Source organism: Neofelis nebulosa, chromosome 14, assembly GCF_028018385.1.
Source record: "Neofelis nebulosa isolate mNeoNeb1 chromosome 14, mNeoNeb1.pri, whole genome shotgun sequence".
In the NCBI taxonomy this organism is placed as follows: domain Eukaryota; kingdom Metazoa; phylum Chordata; class Mammalia; order Carnivora; family Felidae; genus Neofelis; species Neofelis nebulosa.
This window is the reverse complement of record NC_080795.1, coordinates 43,434,408-43,457,495: the sequence shown is the minus strand read 5'-3', so window position 1 is coordinate 43,457,495 and position 23,088 is coordinate 43,434,408. Positions and strand designations below refer to the sequence as shown.

The window sequence follows — 23,088 nt, the reverse complement described above, 5'->3', positions numbered from 1 at the left end:
GAAGCGATGTTGAGCATCTTTTCATGTGCCTGTTGGCCATCTGGATGTCTTCTTTAGAGAAGTGTCTGTACATGTCTTCTGCCCATTTCTTCACTGGATTATTTGTTTTTCGGGTGTGGAGTTTGGTGAGTTCTTTATAGATTTTGGATACTAGCCCTTTGTCTGATATGTCATTTGCAAATATCTTTTCCCATTCTGTTGGTTGCCTTTTAGTTATGTTGATTGTTTCCTTTGCAGTGCAGAAGCTTTTTATCTTGATGAGGTCCCAATAGTTCATTTTTGCTTTTAATTCCCTTGCCTTTGGAGATATGTCAAGTAAGAAATTGCTGTGGCTGAGGTCAGAGAGGTTTTTTCCTGCTTTCTCCTCTAGGGTTTTGAGGTTTCCTGTCTCACATTCAGGTCCTTTAACCATTTTGAGTTTATTTTTGTGAATGGTGTAAGAAAGTGGTCTACTTTCATTCTTCTGCATGTTGCTGTCCAGTTCTCCCAGCACCATTTGTTAAAGAGACTGTCTTTTTTTTCCATTGGATATTCTTTCCTGCTTTGTTAAAGATTAGTTGGCCATACTTTTGTGGGTCCAATTCTGCAGTCTCTATTCTATTCCATTGGTCTATGTGTCTGTTTTTGTGCCAATACCATGCTGTCTTGATGATTACAGCTTTGTAGTAGAGGCTAAAGTCTGGGATTGTGATGCCTCCCACTTTGGTCTTCTTCTTCAATATTACTTTGGCTATTTGGGGTCTTTTGTGGTTCCATACAAATTTTAGGATTGCTTGTTCTAGCTTTGAGAAGAATGCTGGAGCAATTTTGATTGGGATTGCACTGAATGTATAGATAACTTTGGGTAGTATTGACATTTTAACAATATTTATTCTTCCAATCCATGAGCACAGAATGTTTTTCCATTTCTTTATATCTTCTTCAATTTTCTTCATCAGCTGTCTATAGTTTTCAGCATACAGATCTTTTAGATAAGTATTTTATTGATAAGTGAGCATACCACTTCACTACTTCCAATGCATCGGGAAGTTTCTCTACCTCTATGATCAAAGAAGAGAAGGCTGGCAGTAGTTCTATGGACTTGTTAGGAGAAAATGCAGTCCAATGCACTCTGTCCTTTATAAAAGCCGTATACAAAGAAGGCCCCAGAAACACAATGTTGTTGCTTACAGCTATTGCCCTATATTGGTTCTTTCTTGTCCTGTCTTACACCTTCCCAGCCCAAGTTTTTAGGTCCACAATTGCCGCAGCAACCAGCTGTGAACAGGTGTAACCCAACAGCATTTTGCCTCAGATACATCTGGCATTTCTCACTTTCTGCCCAGGGCTTTCAGTGCCTGCTTCCTGGGAAAGTGACAGGTACTCACTCAGCTGTTTTGAGCCACGCACAAACCTAGAGAGGCAAGGGACTTACCACCTCATAATGCAAAACTTGACCAATAGGAATCAGGAACTAATGGGTAAATTCTCTCCTTTTTTATTATCTGGTAGACAGATCTACCTGGCTTCTCAGAGAGTCACACTGGGAGTGAATCCCAGTTGCTTACAGTGGTGAGTAGCTCAATAACAAACTCTTGGATTAGCTTTCCCTTGTTTGCTGTTTCCAGTCTTCCACATCTGTTCCTTGGAATATTTTCTCAAAAATAAACTACTCACATGTAATTTTTGTCTCAGGCTCTGCTTTTGAAGGGGAACCTAAACTAAGACACAACCACTGAAAAATTCTCTACTGTGTCAGGTTACACATTGGATTCCTAACAATGAAAATTAATTTAAAATATTCTTCAAGGCCAAATATATCATGATCATATAGAAGATTACCCCTTCTCATGAATGGCTCATGAGAAGACTTGCAGCCATGCATTACATATTGGTGTCCCAGAAATCAGACTGCACCAGAGTTTGGCATGCACAGTTGTATGCTTTTGGGGTGAACCCTAAGAAAGGGAGGGCAAGTATGCAAGAAGGAATAGAAAGAGAAGTCAAGTTGTAATGCAGTCCAACAATGGCCTCAGCTAACCCCACTGGCAGCTCTGAACTAAAATGGCTTATCAGAGTTGTCACATATTGGACTGCAATAACTGGGCTGTTATACCCCCTATGAATCAGTCATTGGACGTGGACCACACCAGGACAGGGTGTGACCTTGTATGAGTGGCTCTCTGCCAGTGAAACAATCCCTGAAGGAGAGGACAATGGAGGCCATCTGCTGAGTGCATTTCCAGAACCTGGGCCAATGAGTCCTTCCCCAGAAGGAACCACTGCAGAGATGGGAGGAGAAACTCAGCTCAGTAAAGAGAAAATCAGGAGATACACAGAGGCTATTTCCAAATGTGCAATGAGCTCTCACCTGGAAGAATTAATGAGATTTGTCTTCCATGGCTGAATCTAGGAACAACTGGGGAATATCTACATATAGGTAGGAATATTTTTGCCTCAAAAGTAATATCTTTCATATAGGGAATGCTATCTGAAGGACTGGGGTGTGTCAGTAAAGACTTCACGCAGGTGTAAAGCAATGTCTGAATATACAGCAAATCCAAGAGAGAATATTAAGTTCCCTTCCAACCTTGAGATTCAATGATTCCAAGAGTCACAGTAATGCTCATAACACAAAATTGTCACTTATGCATCATTCATAGGCAGAACTATCAGCCCTTAGGCACAAAAAAATAAATATGAAAGTTCTATTTGCCATAGCTTCATGAGGAAATAAAAGTTGCTAAAGCAATAGGAATACTGACTAGTGACTACAGACATTCCCCAACTTCCAAACACCCAACTCACCAATAAACTTTATCTATCTATCTATCTATCTATCTATCTATCTATCTATCTATCTATCTATCTTCTTACATACCTATCTAGGTATCTGTCTATGTAGCCACCTATATCTCCTCCACTATCCTGCAGCAAAATGAAACACTCCAGCTGTACCCATACCCACCTTTGGGCAACAAACCAGAATTTCTCCTGTGACCAGACATCAGGACACAGCTACCCCAAGGTAGCTCAAAATCAACATATCTAAAACTAAACTCAGCTTTCCTTTGCCTATTTCCCACTTCAACCCATATTCCTTGTATATTCCTTTACTTTGTTAATGGTGGCACCATTAACTCAGACATCCCAAGAAAAAAATGCCGGAGTTCATGAGTTTTAAAGCCAAACATATTTGATTATGAAACTGACTTTTCCTGTTTAGTTATTATATGGACATGAGCAAGTTACATAAACCTCTCTGAGCCTCATCTTTTTCAATTATATCATTGGGATAATAACTATATCATCAGTTTTTTTTTTTTGAAACAAGAGGTTCTGTTAGCAAGGAAAAGTACAAGGAACTTTAAAAGGAAAAAAGATAGGGTCACCAAAGACAACATTATCTTTTTTTTTTTTTTTTTTTGCTAAGAATTGGCCCAAAGTCCCTAGTCTCTGCATCCATCACCCTGTGTCCCTCACACTGACTTTCTCTTATCATCATACATTATTCTAGTATACCTAACACTGCAAGATAAACTCTCATTTTCAATCTCATGTCCATGTAGAAATGCATTCCAAATTCCAACCTACTTTTTGTACAACTGCTGATAAATTTGTGATTGTTCAAACTTGAAAAAAACATAACAAAAAGTCACATTTTAATTCATCATGTAGCTGTACCTACAGCTGCTAATACTCTCTCCAGACCCCATACAGAAGATCAAAGATACATGCTTGATCAAAACTCCCCCATAACTTCACATCAGTGTTCTACCAGCCAGCAGGATCCTTTCTTTTTCCACTACAGCACCCTAATTTTGCCCACAACCTTTAATCGACTAGAATATACAAAGTCTTGATCCTAAGTTTCCTAACACAGATGCCTCCTGGTCATCTCATTTATAATTCTCTATATTCTTATTATCAAATCCAATATGCACTGTTTCACTTTTGAAGTTCTCACCACCCATAGTGGAGCATTTATTAATATGCCGGAGCACTGCCATAACTCTATTCATTAAAGGAAGGATTTGGCCACTGGATGACTGGATGGCTACTCTTTTATAGACTATCATCCTTCTTACTCCCTCCACATCCCCCTTCAAATCCCTCACTCCCAAGAGGCTTGAGTTTCTTTCATACCATTGATTTTTTAAAGAACGAAGTATTGTGAGTTTTAATAGCAGTGTTATGATTAAGTAGCAGTGCATCATCCCACAGTTCACAATCACCCTGATCATCTTTTGCTAATTCATCATTCGAATGGCTGGGTATTCTTCTCAAGTACCATTAATAATTCTGCATGTTATGCCTCCATAGTAGAAAGAGTCTACTTTTGCCTTTTCTTCTTTAGGGGACAAATAATTGTCCTCAGAATCTTTAAGTGTGGTAGCTATCTTCCACTGAATAACAATTCCGTGCCAAAGCTTTCATGAACAACATCTCACTGAATCCTCAAACAACTCAGTGAGGCAAAATACAAACCTCATTTTTCAGAAGGTAAATCCGAAGCTCAGAGATCCTGAACTTGTGCAGGGCAACAAGACGATGACTCGGCCTCAACCTGCTCAGTCTGTGTGTTTCTGCTCAGGACTCCAGTTCTTAGTAGTGGGAGTTGGCAGTTTACCAAAGCACAAGTGCTAGAGAGGGGCTGTTCCCAAAGGAAGGGATCCTGGGCAGACAAAAACACCTTTCTCAAGTTCTGGTTCCTTCACTAGAGGCTCCTTACCTTTTCCTTGCTTCTCTGCCCTAAATATAAAAATAACGGAATTCAAAGTAACTCCAGATTTTAAAAGAATGATCAATCATCTCCAGAAGGAGAGTCACACCTATTCTGCTACAGAACAGTGCACAGATTAAAAGGGAACTTCTAATCACTCAAAATGGGACGATTTTTTTTAAGATTCTCCCTTTCTGTGGTTTCAATAGTTTCCTAAAAACAAAACAAAACAAATGAAAAAAAAAAGCCAGTCTAGCTCCCTAGAGCTAGTACAAGAACAACTATGTAAATGGAAATCATTCAAGGTAACTGAGAGGTTATGCAACGGACAGTGTCACTGTCACAGCCCACACATTTCCAACCTCATGGGTGGATAAAGAAGAGCACAGAGCTTGAACTCACAGGTTTACTCTACCCACCACCCACTTTTGTTATCCAGTGGGCATGAACAATTTGCCCGACTCTCTAAACTTCTAGTTCCCTAGCGTACGATGAGGAAAACAAAAGAACCTCATTCATAGAGTTGTTTGGGGGGATTAAATGACAAACTGGACAGCAAAATCCCTGACACATGGTAAACATGGGCCAATAGATATGATTATTGTTTTGACAGCTCATTTCTATTGGGAACTAATCAAAGTTCCTAGTTCTTATTGTTCAAAATAAATGGTTTTTCAAAAATTACTTAATCTGCTGCTTTTCTCACTACTCAAATTAATATACTTGTCTTTTTGAACACTAAAGTAGGTTATTGGCACTCTGAAAGTAGAATCTCTCTATTCCATATAGTCCTTAAAGTCTTATAACAAAAAGCAATGACAAAGTGTAATACGGCTATTAATATCTAGATAGTATAGAATGTGGTAGAATGCTGGTAAAAAAAAAAAAAAAAAACATCTGTAAATCAGAAGATGGGGATTCTATACATTCCCTTCTCTGTTAGAAATCATATCGAGGGTGTTTCATAGACTCAAAACCCAGAAAAATGTTAACTTTCTAGACCAGTTTAATCATTTTATTTTAATCATTAGCTTCCGTTGGTAGAGAAGGCAAAACTTTTCTTTTGATCATTAATTTATTCACGTATTCATTCATTCTTTTCTTGAAATTGGAGAGCATTTTGGAGGCGCCTGGGGGGCTCAGTTAGTTAAGTGTCCAACTTTTGATTTCAGCCCAGGTCATGACCTCGTGGTTCTTATGGTTTGTAGGATTGAGCCTGGCGTTGGGCTCTTCACCGACAGCATGGAGCATGGACCCTGCTTGGTATTCTCTCTCTCTCCCTCTCTTTATGCCCCTCCCCTACTCTCTCTTCCTCTCTCTCTCAAAATAAATAAACATTTTAAAGAATAGAAAAGCATTTTTGAGTGGCTACTATATACATGGCAATGAGGTATAGATTAGCAACAAAAGAGAAGTATACAAAAAGACCAGTGGAAGTTCCTAAAGAGAGAAACCATGCATATGGCTGAGGTGATCAGGAAAGGCTTCTTAGGGAAGATGGCATTTGAGCTTGCCCTTGAACAATGTCGGCATGCAACTAGAGCTCAGTAAATATTTATTAGATGAATTAATGTTATTGAATCATTCAATTAAACAGTGAACAGATGAACAAAGAGTAGGCCAGATTTCAACAGGTAGATACAGAAAAGGGCATCAGTATGGAGAAGGCAAAGAAATAGTGAAGCGACACAAAACATATAGAACAGAGAATCTTCTGTGCTTATAGCACATAGATTACCTGTGGGAAAAGGCATGACCCTTAAAATATCTTGTAGACGTAAGGCTTTAAGTGCCAGGTTTAAAGAGTGTTGGCTATTGTGTTAGCATAAGTGGAGAGACACTGCCTGTTTTAAGTAGAAGGTTGAGAGACGCATACTTCTGCTTTGAGGCATACTTAAGGAATATTGGTTGGGTGGTGGAATTCCAGACATATGGAGAGGAGAAAGACCGGAATAGAATATTAAGATGGTATCTCTGTCATCTACACAATGTCCCCTGAAGGCTGAAGAAGGAACAAGGTCCGGGTCTCTGATTGGCACTGAGTCTTGTGCGCTCATCTCCAGGACTACTTCTTAGAGGCTTATTATAAAAATACACAAGTGGTAGTTTATAGTATAAACTCAAAGGGCTTCTGATATAAACACTGGGGAAAAATGGGAGAAAGGCCTACTTAAATGTGGTCAGAATAAATTTGGAATGAAATATTGTAATTTTGCAAAGAGATGAGGCATGACTAAGGAAGAATATGCATTAACTGGCCATAATTGCTGCTAAAAATTCACATGACATTAAATTAAGTTAGTTTAACCTTAAATTAAGAGTCAAGAATGTGCACAGAATAATAACGTTCTCCATCCAATCATTCATGTTTAATTTAACTAACAGCATAACTATGACGGCACATTCGGCACATGGCCGCACAGTGTTCTTAGAATGTTCCAAAGGCAGTTCTTTTGGCAGGGAGAGAAACCATGTTAACCTCTTCCTAAGCTTCATGGGGATCATTATTTAAAAATACTCCATTTTAGCAAAGCCCATAAACAGTTCAAAGGACAACTTCAAAATCCCCTGGCCACATATTTATTTAGATGTAACATCATTTTTACTGAAAGATTCATGTACAATCAAAAAATCTAATAACAGGTTAAGCAAATTACCGAATATCTGTCAGAATAACTTACAGATACTAAAATTTCTATTCCAAGGGATAGTTTGCCTGATGTGAAACAAAAATCAGATCTGACACTATCTATAAAATACAACTATATAAAAATACTACAGGGAAGGAAAATACAGGGAAGGAAACGCAGCAAGATGTCAACAGCAATTGTCTGAGTTAATGTGTTTCTGAGTAAGAATTCTTTTTATTTTTCTCTTTTTCAAATAAGCAGGTATTAATTTTATATTAAAATCCAATGTAAACAATAAACCAGGAGCTGCTACTAACTTTAGAAAACAGTGGAGTTGGAACTGAGAGATTTCTGCAACACAAATATAAAGGTTTGGTTTATGGGCCTGTCACAGTGGGTAACTCATGGGTAGCACTCAATAAATAGTCAATGAATGAGATATGGCATAGAATAACAAGTCAATTTGGGCAATTCTCTTTTTTAAAAATTCAGTTGGTTAACAGGATGCCAAACAAAACACATAATTGGTTATAAAATGTTAATTTCTACCTGATTGTTGCAGCAGAACTGTAGAGTGAAAAATCCTGGGGAAAATCCAGGTGTTCTTCATTAGCTATTTCTTGGCCCTACTTTTAAGCTTAAAGTTTTCAAAACACAGACCCAGACAGTTCAGTGAAGTAACAACACAGGGAGGTGGCTATTTTGGATAACCTGGACTCCCCTTTCACTAAGGATTTATACAGTACATTTTTTGTTTTAATTTTGAAGTAAATATTTCAATGTTTTGATTGCTTTCCTATCTTCTTAAATCACCCAATTGGAACTTAATTTCTCGCAGATTCATCACTCTTAGGAACATTAGTTGCTACATTATCAGATAATAGAGTAAGTTCTTAGTGAGACCCTCACACCCCAAATGCTATGATTTTTGAGTTGTGAGTCTTTGTCTTGTCTTTTATTTGCAATTCCTAAATGTACCTTGCTGTGGCACACTTTTATACTTTTTTAGATGCGTTTTTTTTTTTCTTTGCCCAGACACGTCCCAATAAATTCCTTGACCATCTGTTAAACTCCTGCTTATCTGTCTTGTGTTCTTTGATTACTGTATTAGTTCACTCCAAAACCTAGTGGCTTAAAATAATAAATATTTATCACCTCACAGAGTTTTGTGGGTGTTCAGAATTTGAAGGAGAGAAGCTGGGTGGCTCATGTTTAAGGTTGTGTTTTACAGCATCCTTAAAGCATTTTTTCTATGCTATTTTAAACTGCAGGGCTCGAGGCAGTGACTACAGGAAGTTATAGAGGAATCAAACTTTGAATCTTAACTCCCGCTTATTAGATGTGTGTCTCAGCATGAATAATTGACTTTGAATCTCAGCTTCTTCATCTTTAAAGTGGAAACTGTAGGGGGGCCTGGGTGGTTCAGTCGGTTAAGTGTCCAACTCTTGATTTGGGCTCAGGTCATGATCTCACAGTTTCATGAGTTTGAGCCCCACATTGGGCTCTGTGCTGGCAGCGTGGAGCCTGCTTGAATTCTCTCTCTCCCTCTCTCTCTGCCCCTCCCCAACTTGTGCTATTCCTCTCTCTCTCTCTCTCCATCTAAATAAATAAATAAATAAACATTAAAAAGAAATTTCAAGTGGAAACTGTAACATCAGCCCTGTTGTCAGAATTAAATGAGATAATATAGGTGAGAGCACACAGCCAACTGTAAAATACTGTACAGTACGTTTGTACTGAGCCAGCCAGGACGCAACGCTGCAGGCCCTGAGTCAATCCTGTAGATTCTGATTTCCAGAATTCACTGCCTACTTTACTTAGCCACCACGCAAGGGTCCCTTTATTGTCTCTCCTCTTTGCTCAGAATATTTCCCAAATTTGTAACACAAGTTCTACACAGAATACGTATTCAACAAGCATTTGTTGCTGTTGATTATAATGTGGACAGTTATGCTGGTTTTCTTTCCATTTAGGGTAAAACACAAAACTCTTTAGATAGCAGTACCTCACAACCTAGAATAGAAAAAGACGAAGTCCAGGATGATGAGTCGTCAAAGAGTACAGGTTCCAGGATAGAATAAACTTGTGTTTACTCCTAGCTCTGCCACACAGGATAACAGCATTGCTTACTTGACAAGGTCATGGTGAAGACTAAAGGAGAAAATGCATGAGAAGCATCACATGGTAAGCACTCCATAAATGGGGATTACTATTCACCTTGTGATTATTATTAAATGGCTCCATCACTAATAAAAGAAAGGTGCTCAAACCCATGAAAGATGGCATCCTCCTACTTGCAAGTACCATTTTGGCCACTAGGATGACTTATTGAGTCCAGGAAAGAACACTCTCCAAGGTTTGCCTTGTCTACCTGGGTGGCTATGTATCTAAAACAGCCCGTCTGGCTTGAGCTATTTCCATTTGCTGTCTTTATGAGCCCAGAGGCATGCACAGCTCTGAGCACATTTCAGAAATTTGAAAAATAAACAATGAAATGCCTCATGCTTGCCACACATGTATTTTTCCTTCCATGATTTAGGTTGGCTGGTTCTATGCCATAAAAAGTTTATAATAAGTAAGAAAAAAAATAAAAAGAATGAAATTTGCCAGCTTCAAACTCTTTAACCCCACCCCCTAAAACTTTCCAACTCAAGGTTAAGATGTGAACAAATGTTCCACCCAATATGTTCATGAAAGATTTAATAATTACTTTGCTTATGAAAGTTTAAACAGCTGCTTAAGTTAGTAAAAAGGCTCCCACCCAGGCAAAATAACTTGCTGTACCCATTAAGAAGGTTTTACAAATCATCAGACTACGTATTCGGATGAAAGGCAAAATTGCATTTGCTACACAGCATCTAACTAGTCAATTCTGTAGGGCATGATTTTGTTCACCAGGTCAGTCAGGTTTTGTTTATTCCTTCAACAAGGGTCTTGACAGCATCAATGTTAAAGCTGTTTCCAAAGGGACTGCTGAGCTTTTCGATAATTTATGTTAAAAAACATACACATGAAATAGGCCATGTGTTTTCCTTTAGGTTCTTTTACAGCATAACCCCATGAACACAGGGTTCATTATCAGATGGATTTGGAAATTAAAGGGAGTCACATCACATTCCTTAAAAAAAAAAAAAAAAAGAAAAGAAAAGAAAAACGCTACTCTTTGGGCTTATATTCATACTACTCCTCTTCTGGAGCATTCCCCATCCCAGCACCCCAGCACCTTTAGCTTGGTTAACTCCTCATGGTAAACTACTTGTGTTGTAGGAATAAGTTGGACCTCTCCAGAAAGGCTTCCTTGACCAGGATGTTCACCACTGCAATGAGCCCTCACTGTACCATGTAGCTGCCATATTATAGCACTTATCTCCTTCTATAGTGGTTACCTGTTCACCGGCTTGTCTCTTCTGCCCCAAGTGCTGTGAGGGCCATGTGATACAGCCAGCACACAGCAGGAGCTCGATAAATTCTTGTAGAATTAATGAATGAATTCCCCTTAGTCACCCAAACTGCACATTCCCTTCTTTGTCTCTTCTATATCCAAACTTTAACAATCTCTGCCAATTTTATTTCCTAAGTATTCCCTGAATCCTTCTCCTCTTTCTCAACACTATGTCAACTGGCTCAGTTCCAGTCCCATTATCTTCTGCCTGAATTTCAGTATTTGCCCCTGCTAACGTATATAGCGGCCAGAGGGTACTAAAAGGCAAAGCTACTGCTAAAACCCTTCAGTGACTTCCTACTGCCAACAGGACAAAGCCATAGCCTTGCACATGACATGCCAGGGCTGTGCTCTGTCCCTCCAATTTGCCCTTCCTATTTCTCAGCCCCTTGCTTTTGCATAAGCTTTCCCCTCTCCAGGGAAGGCCAGGATTTATTGAGGGTCAGAGAGGCAAAACGACCGATCAAGAAAATAGAAGAGGTAGGATTTGAATTCTACTGGCCATGTTTCTAACTACAGTGCTATACTGCCCACCCCACACTCCTGCTACCACCCTCATGTCTGACGCATACCAGATACTCAATAAAGTTGTGTCGTATTAATGAACAAATAGTTTTTTAAAGTGAATATTAAAAAACATCAAAACATAAGCTCCCCAAGAGATCTTATGCCCCTATCCTACTGTTTCTCAAAAAGTTTAGGGAAGGGGCGCCTGGGTGGCGCAGTCGGTTAAGCGTCCGACTTCAGCCAGGTCACGATCTCGCGGTCCGTGAGTTCGAGCCCCGCGTCAGGCTCTGGGCTGATGGCTCGGAGCCTGGAGCCTGTTTCCGATTCTGTGTCTCCCTCTCTCTCTGCCCCTCCCCCGTTCATGCTCTGTCTCTCTGTGTCCCAAAAAAAAAAAAAAAAAAAATGTTGAAAAAAAAAAAAGTTTAGGGAATATTACAAAACTACCTCTTAAAAATTCCCAGAGTACACTAGCATAGTAAAGGTTTAAGAAGTGCCACACAAAAAAAGGAGTTTATTTAACTTTTTTTTAATAGAAGAGTTGCTAACTGTATTTGAACACAGAATATTAAACAAACAAAACACCTACCAACACTGTCAAATAATAAAAGGGCCCCATACACTGTGTACTATTAGTCTGATGATAATCTCCAAGTATTTTCTTTTTTAATAATGGAATTTTAGGGCTGGAAATGACCTTTGAGTTTTTCCAGATGAAGTTCCTCATTCTATAGCTGAAAGGACTGAGTGGGCCGAGGTCACTCAGCTTATTTGTGGCAGAAATAAAACCAGAACAAAGGCCTGGCAACACTCACGTAGTGTTCCTTCCATTACTCCACACCAATGATTCTCAATCTGGGGTGACTTCTGTCCTAGACATTTGGTAATGTCTGAAGACATTTTGACAGTCATGGTTATAGGGTGTGGGGGAGAGGCCAGGGATGCTGCTAAATATTCTACAACGCACAGGGTAGACCCCCACAACAAAGAATTATTTGGCCCAAAATGTCAATAGTGTAGATGTTGAGAAATCCTACTCCCCTACACATACACACAAAGAAAAAGTGAGCTCTCCAGCTAACAAACTAGAGCTTTCATCTCAATGTTTCCCACTAGCCTCCATAGTGCTGCATTATATTTGAAATAATACTTTATAGGAAAACTGAAATTGTTCTTTGAATCCATGAAAATAACTACTGTAGGAAAAAGGTATGTATAAAAAAACAATTTCACTCATCAAGGCTTTATCAAAATGGGTTTAGATATCATCAGCCAAAAAAAAAAAATCTGAAACATTTTTCTTTTCCACATAATTCCCTCAGAAGACTTCTGGAATATATTAACATTTTAAAATATTGCATTTACTAGGAAAAACCTCAAAATAAGGTCTAGGAAATCACTGAGGAGCAAAAGAAGTAGGCCAGCCTCCAGAGTCAACACAGGGCAATCTGTTATCACGGGAGAGTCTCTCCTACAGGTGCACTAAATCCCTCATTTCCGGTAACATGCCCTCTTATCAGGTCAGTTTGAGAACAACTCTCCTCCTGTGTTTGCTTGTTTGTTTGAGTGAGATACCCTGGAAGCATCACAAAGTAAGGGCGGGAAAGGACTATTTGGGCTGATATCAGAGGAGGGTCCCCCCTACACTGGGCACTACACAGAGGATGCCCACAGGGAAGCCCCTGCTTTACAAGAAAGCAACTTGCTCTCAAGAGTACAGTTTCCTCACTGGGTAAATGTACTATGGTTATGTAAAATGTTGTTATTGGGGAAGGTGGTCAAAGGGTACACCTGGGCTCTCAGCACTATTTTTGCAACTGCTTGTGAGTCTAAAATTATTACAAAATAAAAAGTTGTTGGGGCCACCCGGGTGGCTCAGTTGGCTGAGTGTCCAAGTCTGGATTTCGGCTCAGGTCATGATCTCACAATTCATGAGTTCAAGAAGCCCCATGTCGGGGCTTAAGATCCTCTCTCTCCCTCTCTCTTTGCCCCTCCTTCATTCATTCATTCTCTCTCTCTCTCTCTCTCTCTCAAAATAAATAATAAACCTAAAGAATGTTTTTTCAAAAGTTGTTAATTTTTTAAATGACGTGCCTGGTAGTAGACCTATGTTGGCTTTGTCTGTGGTCCTCTGTTAAAACAGAAACACCTTATTACCTGATTGGGGGGAGTAAAGGGATATGAACAGGGGCACAGGGGAACAGGGTGTCATAAAGAGTCATTAAGATGACAGAAGTGATTTCATCCATCAGATCCTGTTCCAAAGTGACAAGGAGCTAAAGAGGGATGAGACTCAAGCAAGACTTGCTTGAGAGATGATGCACAGAAGAACAGACATATCACTTGGTGGTTTTCCCAGGTGACAACCTTCATGAGAGTTCTCAGAAAACTCTGAGACAACTAGGGATGAGATTTATGAGAGCTCTTTGTATATAGGAAAGAGATGTCAGGAGAAAAGGCATGAAAGGAAGACAAAATCTCTCCTGTGTAATGACTCGGTAGGGACGGGACTGCCTGTGCAGATTCTATCCAGTTGAGGTAGGGCTAGGCACAATGGGATATCCTTAGGGCCGAAAGAAATGGGAGTCAGGAAATGTGGAGTCACATTCCAGGTGTGCTCCTATCACACATTTGTTGCGTCCACTGGGACAAGTCACTCTGGGATTTGATCTTCTCGTCTGAAAATCAGGGATTGGTATTAGATGCTAAGACCCCTACCTCTCCGTCTCTGTTTCTGTCCAAGACTACTTTAAGCGTTAGGATAACCTCTATTGATTTAATACAAAAATAAAACTTATTCATGGATGGCAACAAGTTTTCTATGAATCTTCCAATGCAAATTAGTTCCTTAATGAATGGGAAATAGACATAATATTGCTAATTTAGCACCTGGAAGGATCAGCTCAGAAGTCAAAATGCTCTTGTTCTCACTCTCGCATCCTCCTTCTCAACTATGGGTGGGGCTCAAAGGTACCATGGTTTCCTAGGAATAAAGCTGTCTGAGAGAAAGGAGTTCAGAGACCTAAGGTCAGAGCTTCTAGAAGACTGTTTTCTGCCCATGAAATGCACCTCCTCAGTGTGTTCAAGGTCTGCTGAATTCTCCACAATATGCCCTAACCATAGAAGAGCAGTTTCTGAGGAGGTTGAAGTGCAGAGAGAATTCTAGGCTTGGAGGAGCCAAAACATGCCACTGTGGGTTGTTTAGGAAGACGGTAGAAGTAATGTGTATAATAGCCCTACTCTGCCATTTTCATATATCGAAACCCAATAAACTATCTGTATTACTGGTGTTTTTAAAAGCCTGTGGTTGGTTAATTCAGTACAGGCTTATGGCCCTACTATGCAATAGGGTTTTGTAAAGTATTAATGCTTCATCAATCACATATGTGCTTTTCTAGAGCGGAAAGTCACCACACCTTGTCCATGGTTCTTGGGCCAGATCAGAAGGATTCTTTATGTGTTAATTGTTTTTCTTTCATTAAGGTGCTGTGAACAAAAAATGAGACTTAAAGGGCTGTGCTGGGTGTTCGCACTGAAGAGGCACTTCTTCAAGCCACCCAGGATGTCTGACTTCAAAGCAGAATAATGGCTGCAATAAACCCTCTCCTTTTTAGAGATAATTCCATGGCAACTAATTTGCTCAGCATGTGTCAGAGACACGTTAGTCAACCTAAACCAGCACCATCAACATTTATATCACTGTCGCCATTACAGCAATCCCCCCTCATCCATCGGGAACACATTCCAAGATTCCCAGTGGATGCCTGAAGCCACAGACAGCATCAAATCCTATATATACTATGTTTTTTCCTATACATACATACCTATGACAAAGTTTAACTTATAAATTAGGCACAGTAGGGTATTAACAACAGTAATAAATAGAGCAATTATAATAATATATTGTAATAAATGTTATGTGAATGTCTCTGTGTCCCTCTCAAAATATCTTATTGTACTATATTCACTCTTCTTGTGATGATGTACAATAATAAAATGCCTACGTGATGGGATGAAGTAAGGAGAATGACGCAGGCATGAGATGTAGCCCTAGGCTACTCGTGACCTTCTGATCATCTGCTTCTGACCTCGGCTGACCAAAGGTACCTGAAACTGTGGCCAGTGAAACTGCAGATAAGGTGGGGCTACTGTACTGATAATTAAATCACTGGCACTGAGTGATTTTAGGAAAGTTTGCCAGAGTTTAGGAGAGCTAGACTCCTTCACCAGTCAATGAAAAAAATAGGTCTTAGTTGGCATTTGAGTCTCCATTATAAATTTCCTTCCCCTCCTTCATTCTCATTTTCTGCTCATTTATGAACAGGACTACATAATTTCCTCTTACCTATAACTGCCTTCCTTTTAACCTGCCCAAATTCTTCCCTCTTTGTCTCTTTTCCTTTGTCTTCTGCTCACCTCTGATTACTCATAACTGAGTATTTATCTTTATCATAACCTTTATCTTATAGGAACAGGAGAGGGGGCCTGACAGCAGGGAAACACCATGTGGAGATCAGTGTTGTAAGATAGCTCTGAGCTACACTGCAAAAATACAGAAATAGAGGAGATATTAGAAGAAAAAAATCATGGGGGGAAGAGCAAGGGCCTAAATTAGGACAATCATTACAGTAAAGGCAAGACGAACAGATTTTTTTTTAATATGCAGAAAGTAGACTTAAAAGGATGTGGTACCTGGGGCGCCTGGATGGCGCAGTCGGTTAAGCGTCCGACTTCAGCCAGGTCACGATCTCGCGGTCCGTGAGTTCGAGCCCCGCGTCAGGCTCTGGGCTGATGGCTCGGAGCCTGGAGCCTGTTTCCGATTCTGTGTCTCCCTCTCTCTCTGCCCCTCCCCCGTTCATGCTCTGTCTCTCTCTGTCCCAAAAATAAATAAAAAACGTTGAAAAAAAATTAAAAAAAAAAAAAAAAAGGATGTGGTACCAGGCTGTAGATAAAGAGGAGACAATGAAAAATACTGTGACGTTCTCTAAACGGGCTGACAGGTAAATATGGTTCCTTTCACAGAGATGAGAAACTAAGGCAAGTGATCAGGCATGAGGGAGTTGAGTTGTTCAGGTTTGGACATACAGAGCTGCATTTAGGAGTGATGTCCAATATACCAATGGATAATCAGTGTTCTGAATGCGGCAGGAGAACTTCTAGATATTAAAGGATTAAGAAAATTCTCCAACCATTTTCTCCTTCATTTCCTCTTTTCATTTTACCGAAACAAAATATGTTTTCGAGAAGCTACTACATGCCAAGTCCTGAGATAGGCATTAGTGAAAAGCAAGGAAAAAAAAAAAAAAGTAAACATTGTGTCTGCTCAGGGCATTTGCAAGCTCTGGCGGGAAGATGACACCGTAACAATGACATCATAACAGCACACAGTGCCGGGATGAGGTGAAGGTTACCAAAGGAAGCTTCTTGGAAGAGATAGCATTTATCAGGGATAGACTGTGCTTACTCAGGTTCCTTAACTCACTGATGCCTGGCGGGGGGCGGGGAATGATACATGCTTGCTGCTTCCCTTCACAGCCTGGGCATCCCCTGCGGTTTTGGGCAGACTATAAGGCAGATTCCCACCCCCACCCCCCCAAAACAGTCACATGGACTTCACTACACTCATCCACATTCCTTCCGTGGAAGTAATAGCGTAACTTCTTTATGGAAGAGCTTCTGTTAATCTTCTACCTTGTATATCTTGGTAACAGTGTACTTATAACCCACTTCTCTGGAATCTACCCACCTAAAGAGTCTATTGCACAGAATTAAGAGATGGAGGCAACTTGATGGCGACCAGATTGCTTCATATTCAGGCTGGCCCAGCAATTCCACTCCTAGGCATTTACCCAAGGAGAAATGAAGACACGCGTACACGGAAAGACTACATAAGAATAGTCACATAAGTTTTACTCATAATAGTCAAAAACTAGAAACCACCCAAATGTGCAACAACTGCTGAATGGATAAACAAATTGTGGTATATCCATGCAATTATATATCACTCAGGAGCAATAGAAATGAATGGACAATTGGTAAAACAATGTGGATAATCTCAAAAGCAGTATGCTGACTGAAAGAAGCCACAGAGGAAAGACTACAGATTCTGTGATTCCACTCCTTGGAGATTCCAGAGAAGAAAAAACTATAGTTCTCAAAAGCAGATCGGTGGTTACCATGGGGCAGGGGAGAGGAGGAGGAGATGGACAGCAAAGGGGCACAAGGCAGTGTTTGGAGCGATGAAAATATTCTATATTATGATTATTGCAGTGGTTACATTACTGCATACATTTTTCAAAGCTCACTGAATTGTAACTTAAATTTGGTAAATTTATGTAATTTTACTTCCATAAAGCTGATTTAAAAAAAAAATCATGCCAGACTGAGGAGTAGCCAGACTGAGCATTCCCAGCTCAAAGATGCCCAGAAACTCTTCTACTTTAATGATTTAACTCAGACCTTGATACCTCCTGGCTGTTTCAGACTAAGGGTCCCCATAACTCACTCAACTTGCCACCCAGGCTAGGGGCCAGAGTAGCCTGCTCGCCCAGACAACTGATCACAGATAATCCTAAACCCCTCCTGCCCTGTACTAACAGCCTTAAAAATGGCAACACTTTTTCCAGTAGATCCTGGAACTACTGACTGGGGAAAACACCTGGTAAGGTTACACATTAAGGGGTCTGACTACTTAGTAGCTGGAATATAGACTGGATTCTTCTGTTGTTACCAGTTCCCTAAAGGGCAAGGGACTTGTTTGTTTGCTTTTTCAATGTTTGAAACTAGAGTTTCTCTACAGCTATTTGACTCCCTATGGTACCACCGAGATCTTGCTTTTCAATCATCCCTGTGGCTACAACCCCAAAGCTGATGCATGCCCGTGTCCTGGAAGTGATTTGGGAAGGAAGAAAAGGGTCCCAAACATAAAACCAACCTTTACTGCAGCAAAACCCTTAAGTCTGGGCGAGGTCCTGAGTTAAGACATGTATGGAAGATTTGTTTCTCTATCACTATTCACTTTTTCCTTCATCCCATTGATCTCCTTAAGCAAAAATAAGTCTGAAATTCTGGAATCACTTCCTTTAAGTGCTACTTTAGAATTTCAGTAGCTATTAATAGAGGAAATTTATACCAGACACCTTATCAAAACTGGTTTTGTTTTGTTTTGTTTTTTCTTTTTGTACATTTGATGCCATATGAGGTAAACTTACATTCAATGAGTGCCATATTGTGCCAAACACTGTGCTGGCTATTTGACATGCTAGGCTAATCGAGTTCTCATGATAATCCTGGTAAGTTACCTATACTATTCTGTCTTTGAGGGGAAGTTCTCTAAGACTCACAGAATAAGTAACTTGCCAAACTTATTTAACCTTCAGCTAGCATAGAGTATGGATCTGCCTCTAGTACTATTTGATTTTCAAATGTTGCAAGGAAAAATAAGTACTTTTGGAAATTACTGCGGTCTAAGACTTGGTTTAGAGGTGCCTGGGTGGCTCAGTCAGTTAAACGTCTGACTCTTGATTTTGGCTCACAGTTCCTGAGTTCAAGCCCCACATCGGGCTCTGCACTGACAGTATGGAGCCTACTTGGGATTCTCTCTCTCTCTCTCTCTCTCTCCTCCTCCTCCCCCACTCACGCTCTCTTTCTCTCTCAAAATAAACAAATAGACTTAAATTTTTTTTAAATAAAATAAAATAAAACCTGGTTTAACATTTATAAGGTCCTAGGTTTCAGTCCTTTCCCAGCCACTTACTAGCTGCGTGGACATTAGGCACCTGAGCTACCTTCTACATTAGTTTCCTCACCTATAAAATGATGAAAATAAATCCAACTTTACTAAATTTTGAAAGAATCAAATAACATAATCCATACATACAATAGGCACAGTAACTATTAGCTATCGGTATGATCTCAAATACTAACCTGGCTCTAGTTGGAATAAACACAACACATATATACAAGTAGTGCCCTCAGCTATTCAGAGGCTGAGTTTCCACACCATGGATCCTATTCCACCCTTCAATATGTTGTAGAACTTTTGGTTGGAAAAAATATATACAAAGATCCTGCCATTAATGAGTTTATAAGGACCATCTCTGCAGATTCAGGTTCTCTCTTTCCCCAACCATCTTTAAAAACTGACACTTGACCATGAAACCCTACTCCAAGACAGCCCACCCATTTCCTTGACTCACCTGCTCTGGGTACTTGCTGCCAATGATCTCTGCTACAGTGTTGAAGGAATCAGCATCTGGATAGTTCTTTGCCCCCATCTTCAGCTGAATAACAATTCTGTTCCCACGAGAAGCCATTCTTGACATCATTTCTGCATCTTCCACTGTAATACAGGCTGTTGGGATTTTTGGCACACCATCTTGGTATTCCTGAATACCTGTGTGAGGACTTGAGAAAAAGAAGGCACCAGGTCATCTTAAAAGTAAAAACAGACCAAAAGTATTTTTTTAAGTGTCTGTATTTGACATTTGATTCTCACTGATTTCCATTTGCATATGAGAAATATGATGGGTGGGCAATATTGGATTATTTGCTTTTGAATATAATTTTTCCTTTTGGTAAAAAAATAACTTAGAAACCTCAACTTTACAATCATCTCATTGAAAACATTACATGACATTTATTTTGATAATGTGATGATCCTTTAAAGTTGCAAGTTTCCTCAAATTCAAAAGAACATTAACAGTGCCTTCATGACCAAGAGGTGAGTGAATGCAAGTGTTCAAGGAGACCAAGAAAGCTCTCAAGTCCCTCAAGGCTGCAGACCAGAGGACCCACACATCTGGAGGAAAACTGCCCACACACATCCAGCTTTCTGGTCACTGACGGCTCTGGGCACGTTTTCTTCTCACTCATACACACAGAGACAGTAGGGCACCTTGCAAGAAAACTAGGACAATGGGACATGCTTGTGTGTCCATGAAGAAAAGTGCCGAATAAACCCTGCTCCCTGATGTTACTGCCACAAGAAAGAGACAACTATTACAATTTTGGCACTAAGAAAGAAATATTGCCCCTATGGTCAAGTTTTTCCTAATTTCCAGGTGCTTCTTAGATTACTAAAAACACTTGTAATTGATGTTTCTATTCATCTATTGTTGGTTCAACCTCTATACGTGCTAATTGAGTTTATCAAACTCACTTTCTAAAATTGTTCTTTCAAACTGACCCTTTCTGCTCGTGAGGCACAACTCTAAACCCTCCCAAACCACAGCTCCCTCAGGACCAAGCAGGCACAGCTCCAAAGTGTGCACCACACCCTATCAGTGCATTCCCATCTTCTGGTAAAGCACAAGCTAACGGCCTCCCTTTTAAAAGTAATTTTTCTTTCCTTATTTCCATGTTTGTCTCAGGTTGTCTCAGATTTGCAGAAAAAGCCTTTCTCCTCCTCTCAGCCACAACACATTTCTCTCCTACAGAAGTGATTCCAACCTCCACATGCATAAGCACAATGTTCCAGTCTTATCACTGCTTTCTTGGTGTGACTGCATTGTTGTGACAATGTCAGATGACTATTTACTTCCTTAGAGAAAATGCATAGCAAAATGATTAAGAACAGAGATTTTGGAGCAAGACCATCCAGGTTCAAACCTGGGCTATGGCACTTATTGCTAATTGACCCTGAGCAAGTTATATATATTTGTTTCAGTGGCTTCATCTATAAATAAAAGTGATAATAATAATACATCCTTAATTCATAGAGTTATTTTGCAGATTCAGTGAATTTATACAAGTGAGTCAACTTGCCATGCATGAAACACAGCACTCAATAAATGCTAAATATTTATTTTGTTAAGTTGTCTATTACATCATCCCTGTAGAGAGAGACTGTTTAATTTCAAATCCTTAGAACCATCTTAGCACTTCCTTTATGAACATTTCTTAAATGTTGACTGAAAATGTTAGTCTTCATCAAGAGAGGGACAAAAGACTTATAAACTCAAAAATTGTAATACAGAAATCCTGAATTGAATCCCTGCTCTGGAATATGCCTAATCTACCCTAACTCCTGGTTCAAGATGGCCTTTGGGGTCACATAACCTAGGTAAAATCCTGGGTCTACCATTTTCTACCCCCACGACATGAAGCAACTTAGATGACCTCTCTGTTTCTGAGTTTTCACATCTGTAAAGTGGAGAATAATATTAGTATTGACTCCATAAGATTGCTATGAAGACAAAAGATATAGTATATGTAAAGAACTTAAAACAGTGTTTGGCACATCGTAATTATTTAGTAAACATTAGCTATTATTATTTCTTCAGTGTTAATTTTTCCCATTGAGTTGACAGTGACTAATGACCAAAGGTACTTGGAAACACGTAGGAAGACAATCTAAATATTTATTGTTTGGATTACCTTACATGATGTCTGGGATTCAACAAACTTTCCTGTTCTCAGACTTTCTTATTTAAGAAGTATAATACTTCACAACAGTCTTTTTTTTAAAGTTTTTATTTAAATTCCAGTTAGTTAACATACAGTGTAATATTGGTTTTAGGTATACAATACAGTGATTCAACACTTCCATACAACACCCAGTGCTCATCACAATAAGTACTTTCCTTAATCCCCATCACCTATTTAATCCCTCCCTCCACCTACCTCTTCCAGTAACCATCAAACCAAAGTTTGTTCTCTAGAGTTAAGAGTCTATTTCTTGGTCCCCCCCGCTTCTCTCTCTCTCTCTCTCTCTCTCTCTCTCTCTCTCATCCTTGCTCATTTTTGTTTAAATTATATTTCTAAACAAATTTGTACCAGTAAGCTACAGGTAGGAGTTCTTAAAGTGGGGACAGTAAGTTAGGTATGTACCTAACATGACTCCACTGAAGAAAATAGCACTGAAAGGCATCTTCCAACTATGGTTCTGAATTCAAAATATAAAAGCTTTATAATTTGTTTCTGCAATTAAGAACGTCCCCCAGTGGTGCAGTATCCAGCACTGTAGTGTAGCAGAAGTAGGCAGAATAAAGACTCAACACTTTTATTTGGAGTACTGTACCTTTGCCATCAACTGTTCTATAGGGAAATGATCAGCATTAAACAATACCTTTCTGTCTCCATTTATAACCCTGCTTGCAATTTAACAATAGCAAAGGGTATACTATAAAGGAAGCCATAAAAACTCAAAACAATTACATTTAAAAATTAATACCAATTCTTTATAAACTATTCCAAAAACTATAAGATAAGGGAACATTTTTCAACTTGTTCTACAAGGTCACTATTACTGATATCAAAACCAGATAAAGGTATCAGAAGAAAAGAAAACTACAGACCAACATCTTTTATAAATATAAATGCAAAAAAAAAAAAAACCCAAAACTATCCAACAAAATGCAAACAAACTGACACCAGCAACAAATGAAAAGGATTATACATCATGGCCAAGAGAGATTTATCACAGAAATGCAAGGTTGGATTAACATCCAAAAATCAACGAATGTAATTTATCACATAATATAAAAGGACAACAACCACATGATCACCCCAACAGATGCTGAAAAAGCATTTGACAAAATCTAACACTCCTGCATGATTAAAAAAAAAAAAGAAACAACTATAGTAGCAAGAGAGTGTGGTACTGGTATAAGGATAGGTAGATCAATAGAATAGAATTTAAAGTCCAAAAATAAACCTTTAAAAGAATGGTCAATTCATTTTCAACAAAGGTGCCAAGACAATTCAGTGGATATAGAAAAATATTTTCAGAGAAACAGTGCTGGGGCCAACCAAATAACCACATGTAAGAGAATAAAGTTGTATTCACGTCTCACAACATATACAAAAAT

General features: G+C 39.3%; 1 protein-coding gene across 9 annotated transcripts in view; it reads right to left on the bottom strand.

The window, feature by feature from the left end:
• CPQ (carboxypeptidase Q) overlaps positions 1-23,088 on the bottom strand; it is a 558,393-nt gene that overhangs the window by 319,860 nt on the left and 215,445 nt on the right. For all 9 annotated transcript variants that reach the window (XM_058698647.1, XM_058698646.1, XM_058698649.1 and 6 more), the window contains exon 4: positions 19,477-19,684. In XM_058698647.1, coding sequence (XP_058554630.1) covers positions 19,477-19,684 — 208 coding nt within the window. The remainder of the gene's footprint in view (positions 1-19,476; positions 19,685-23,088) is intronic.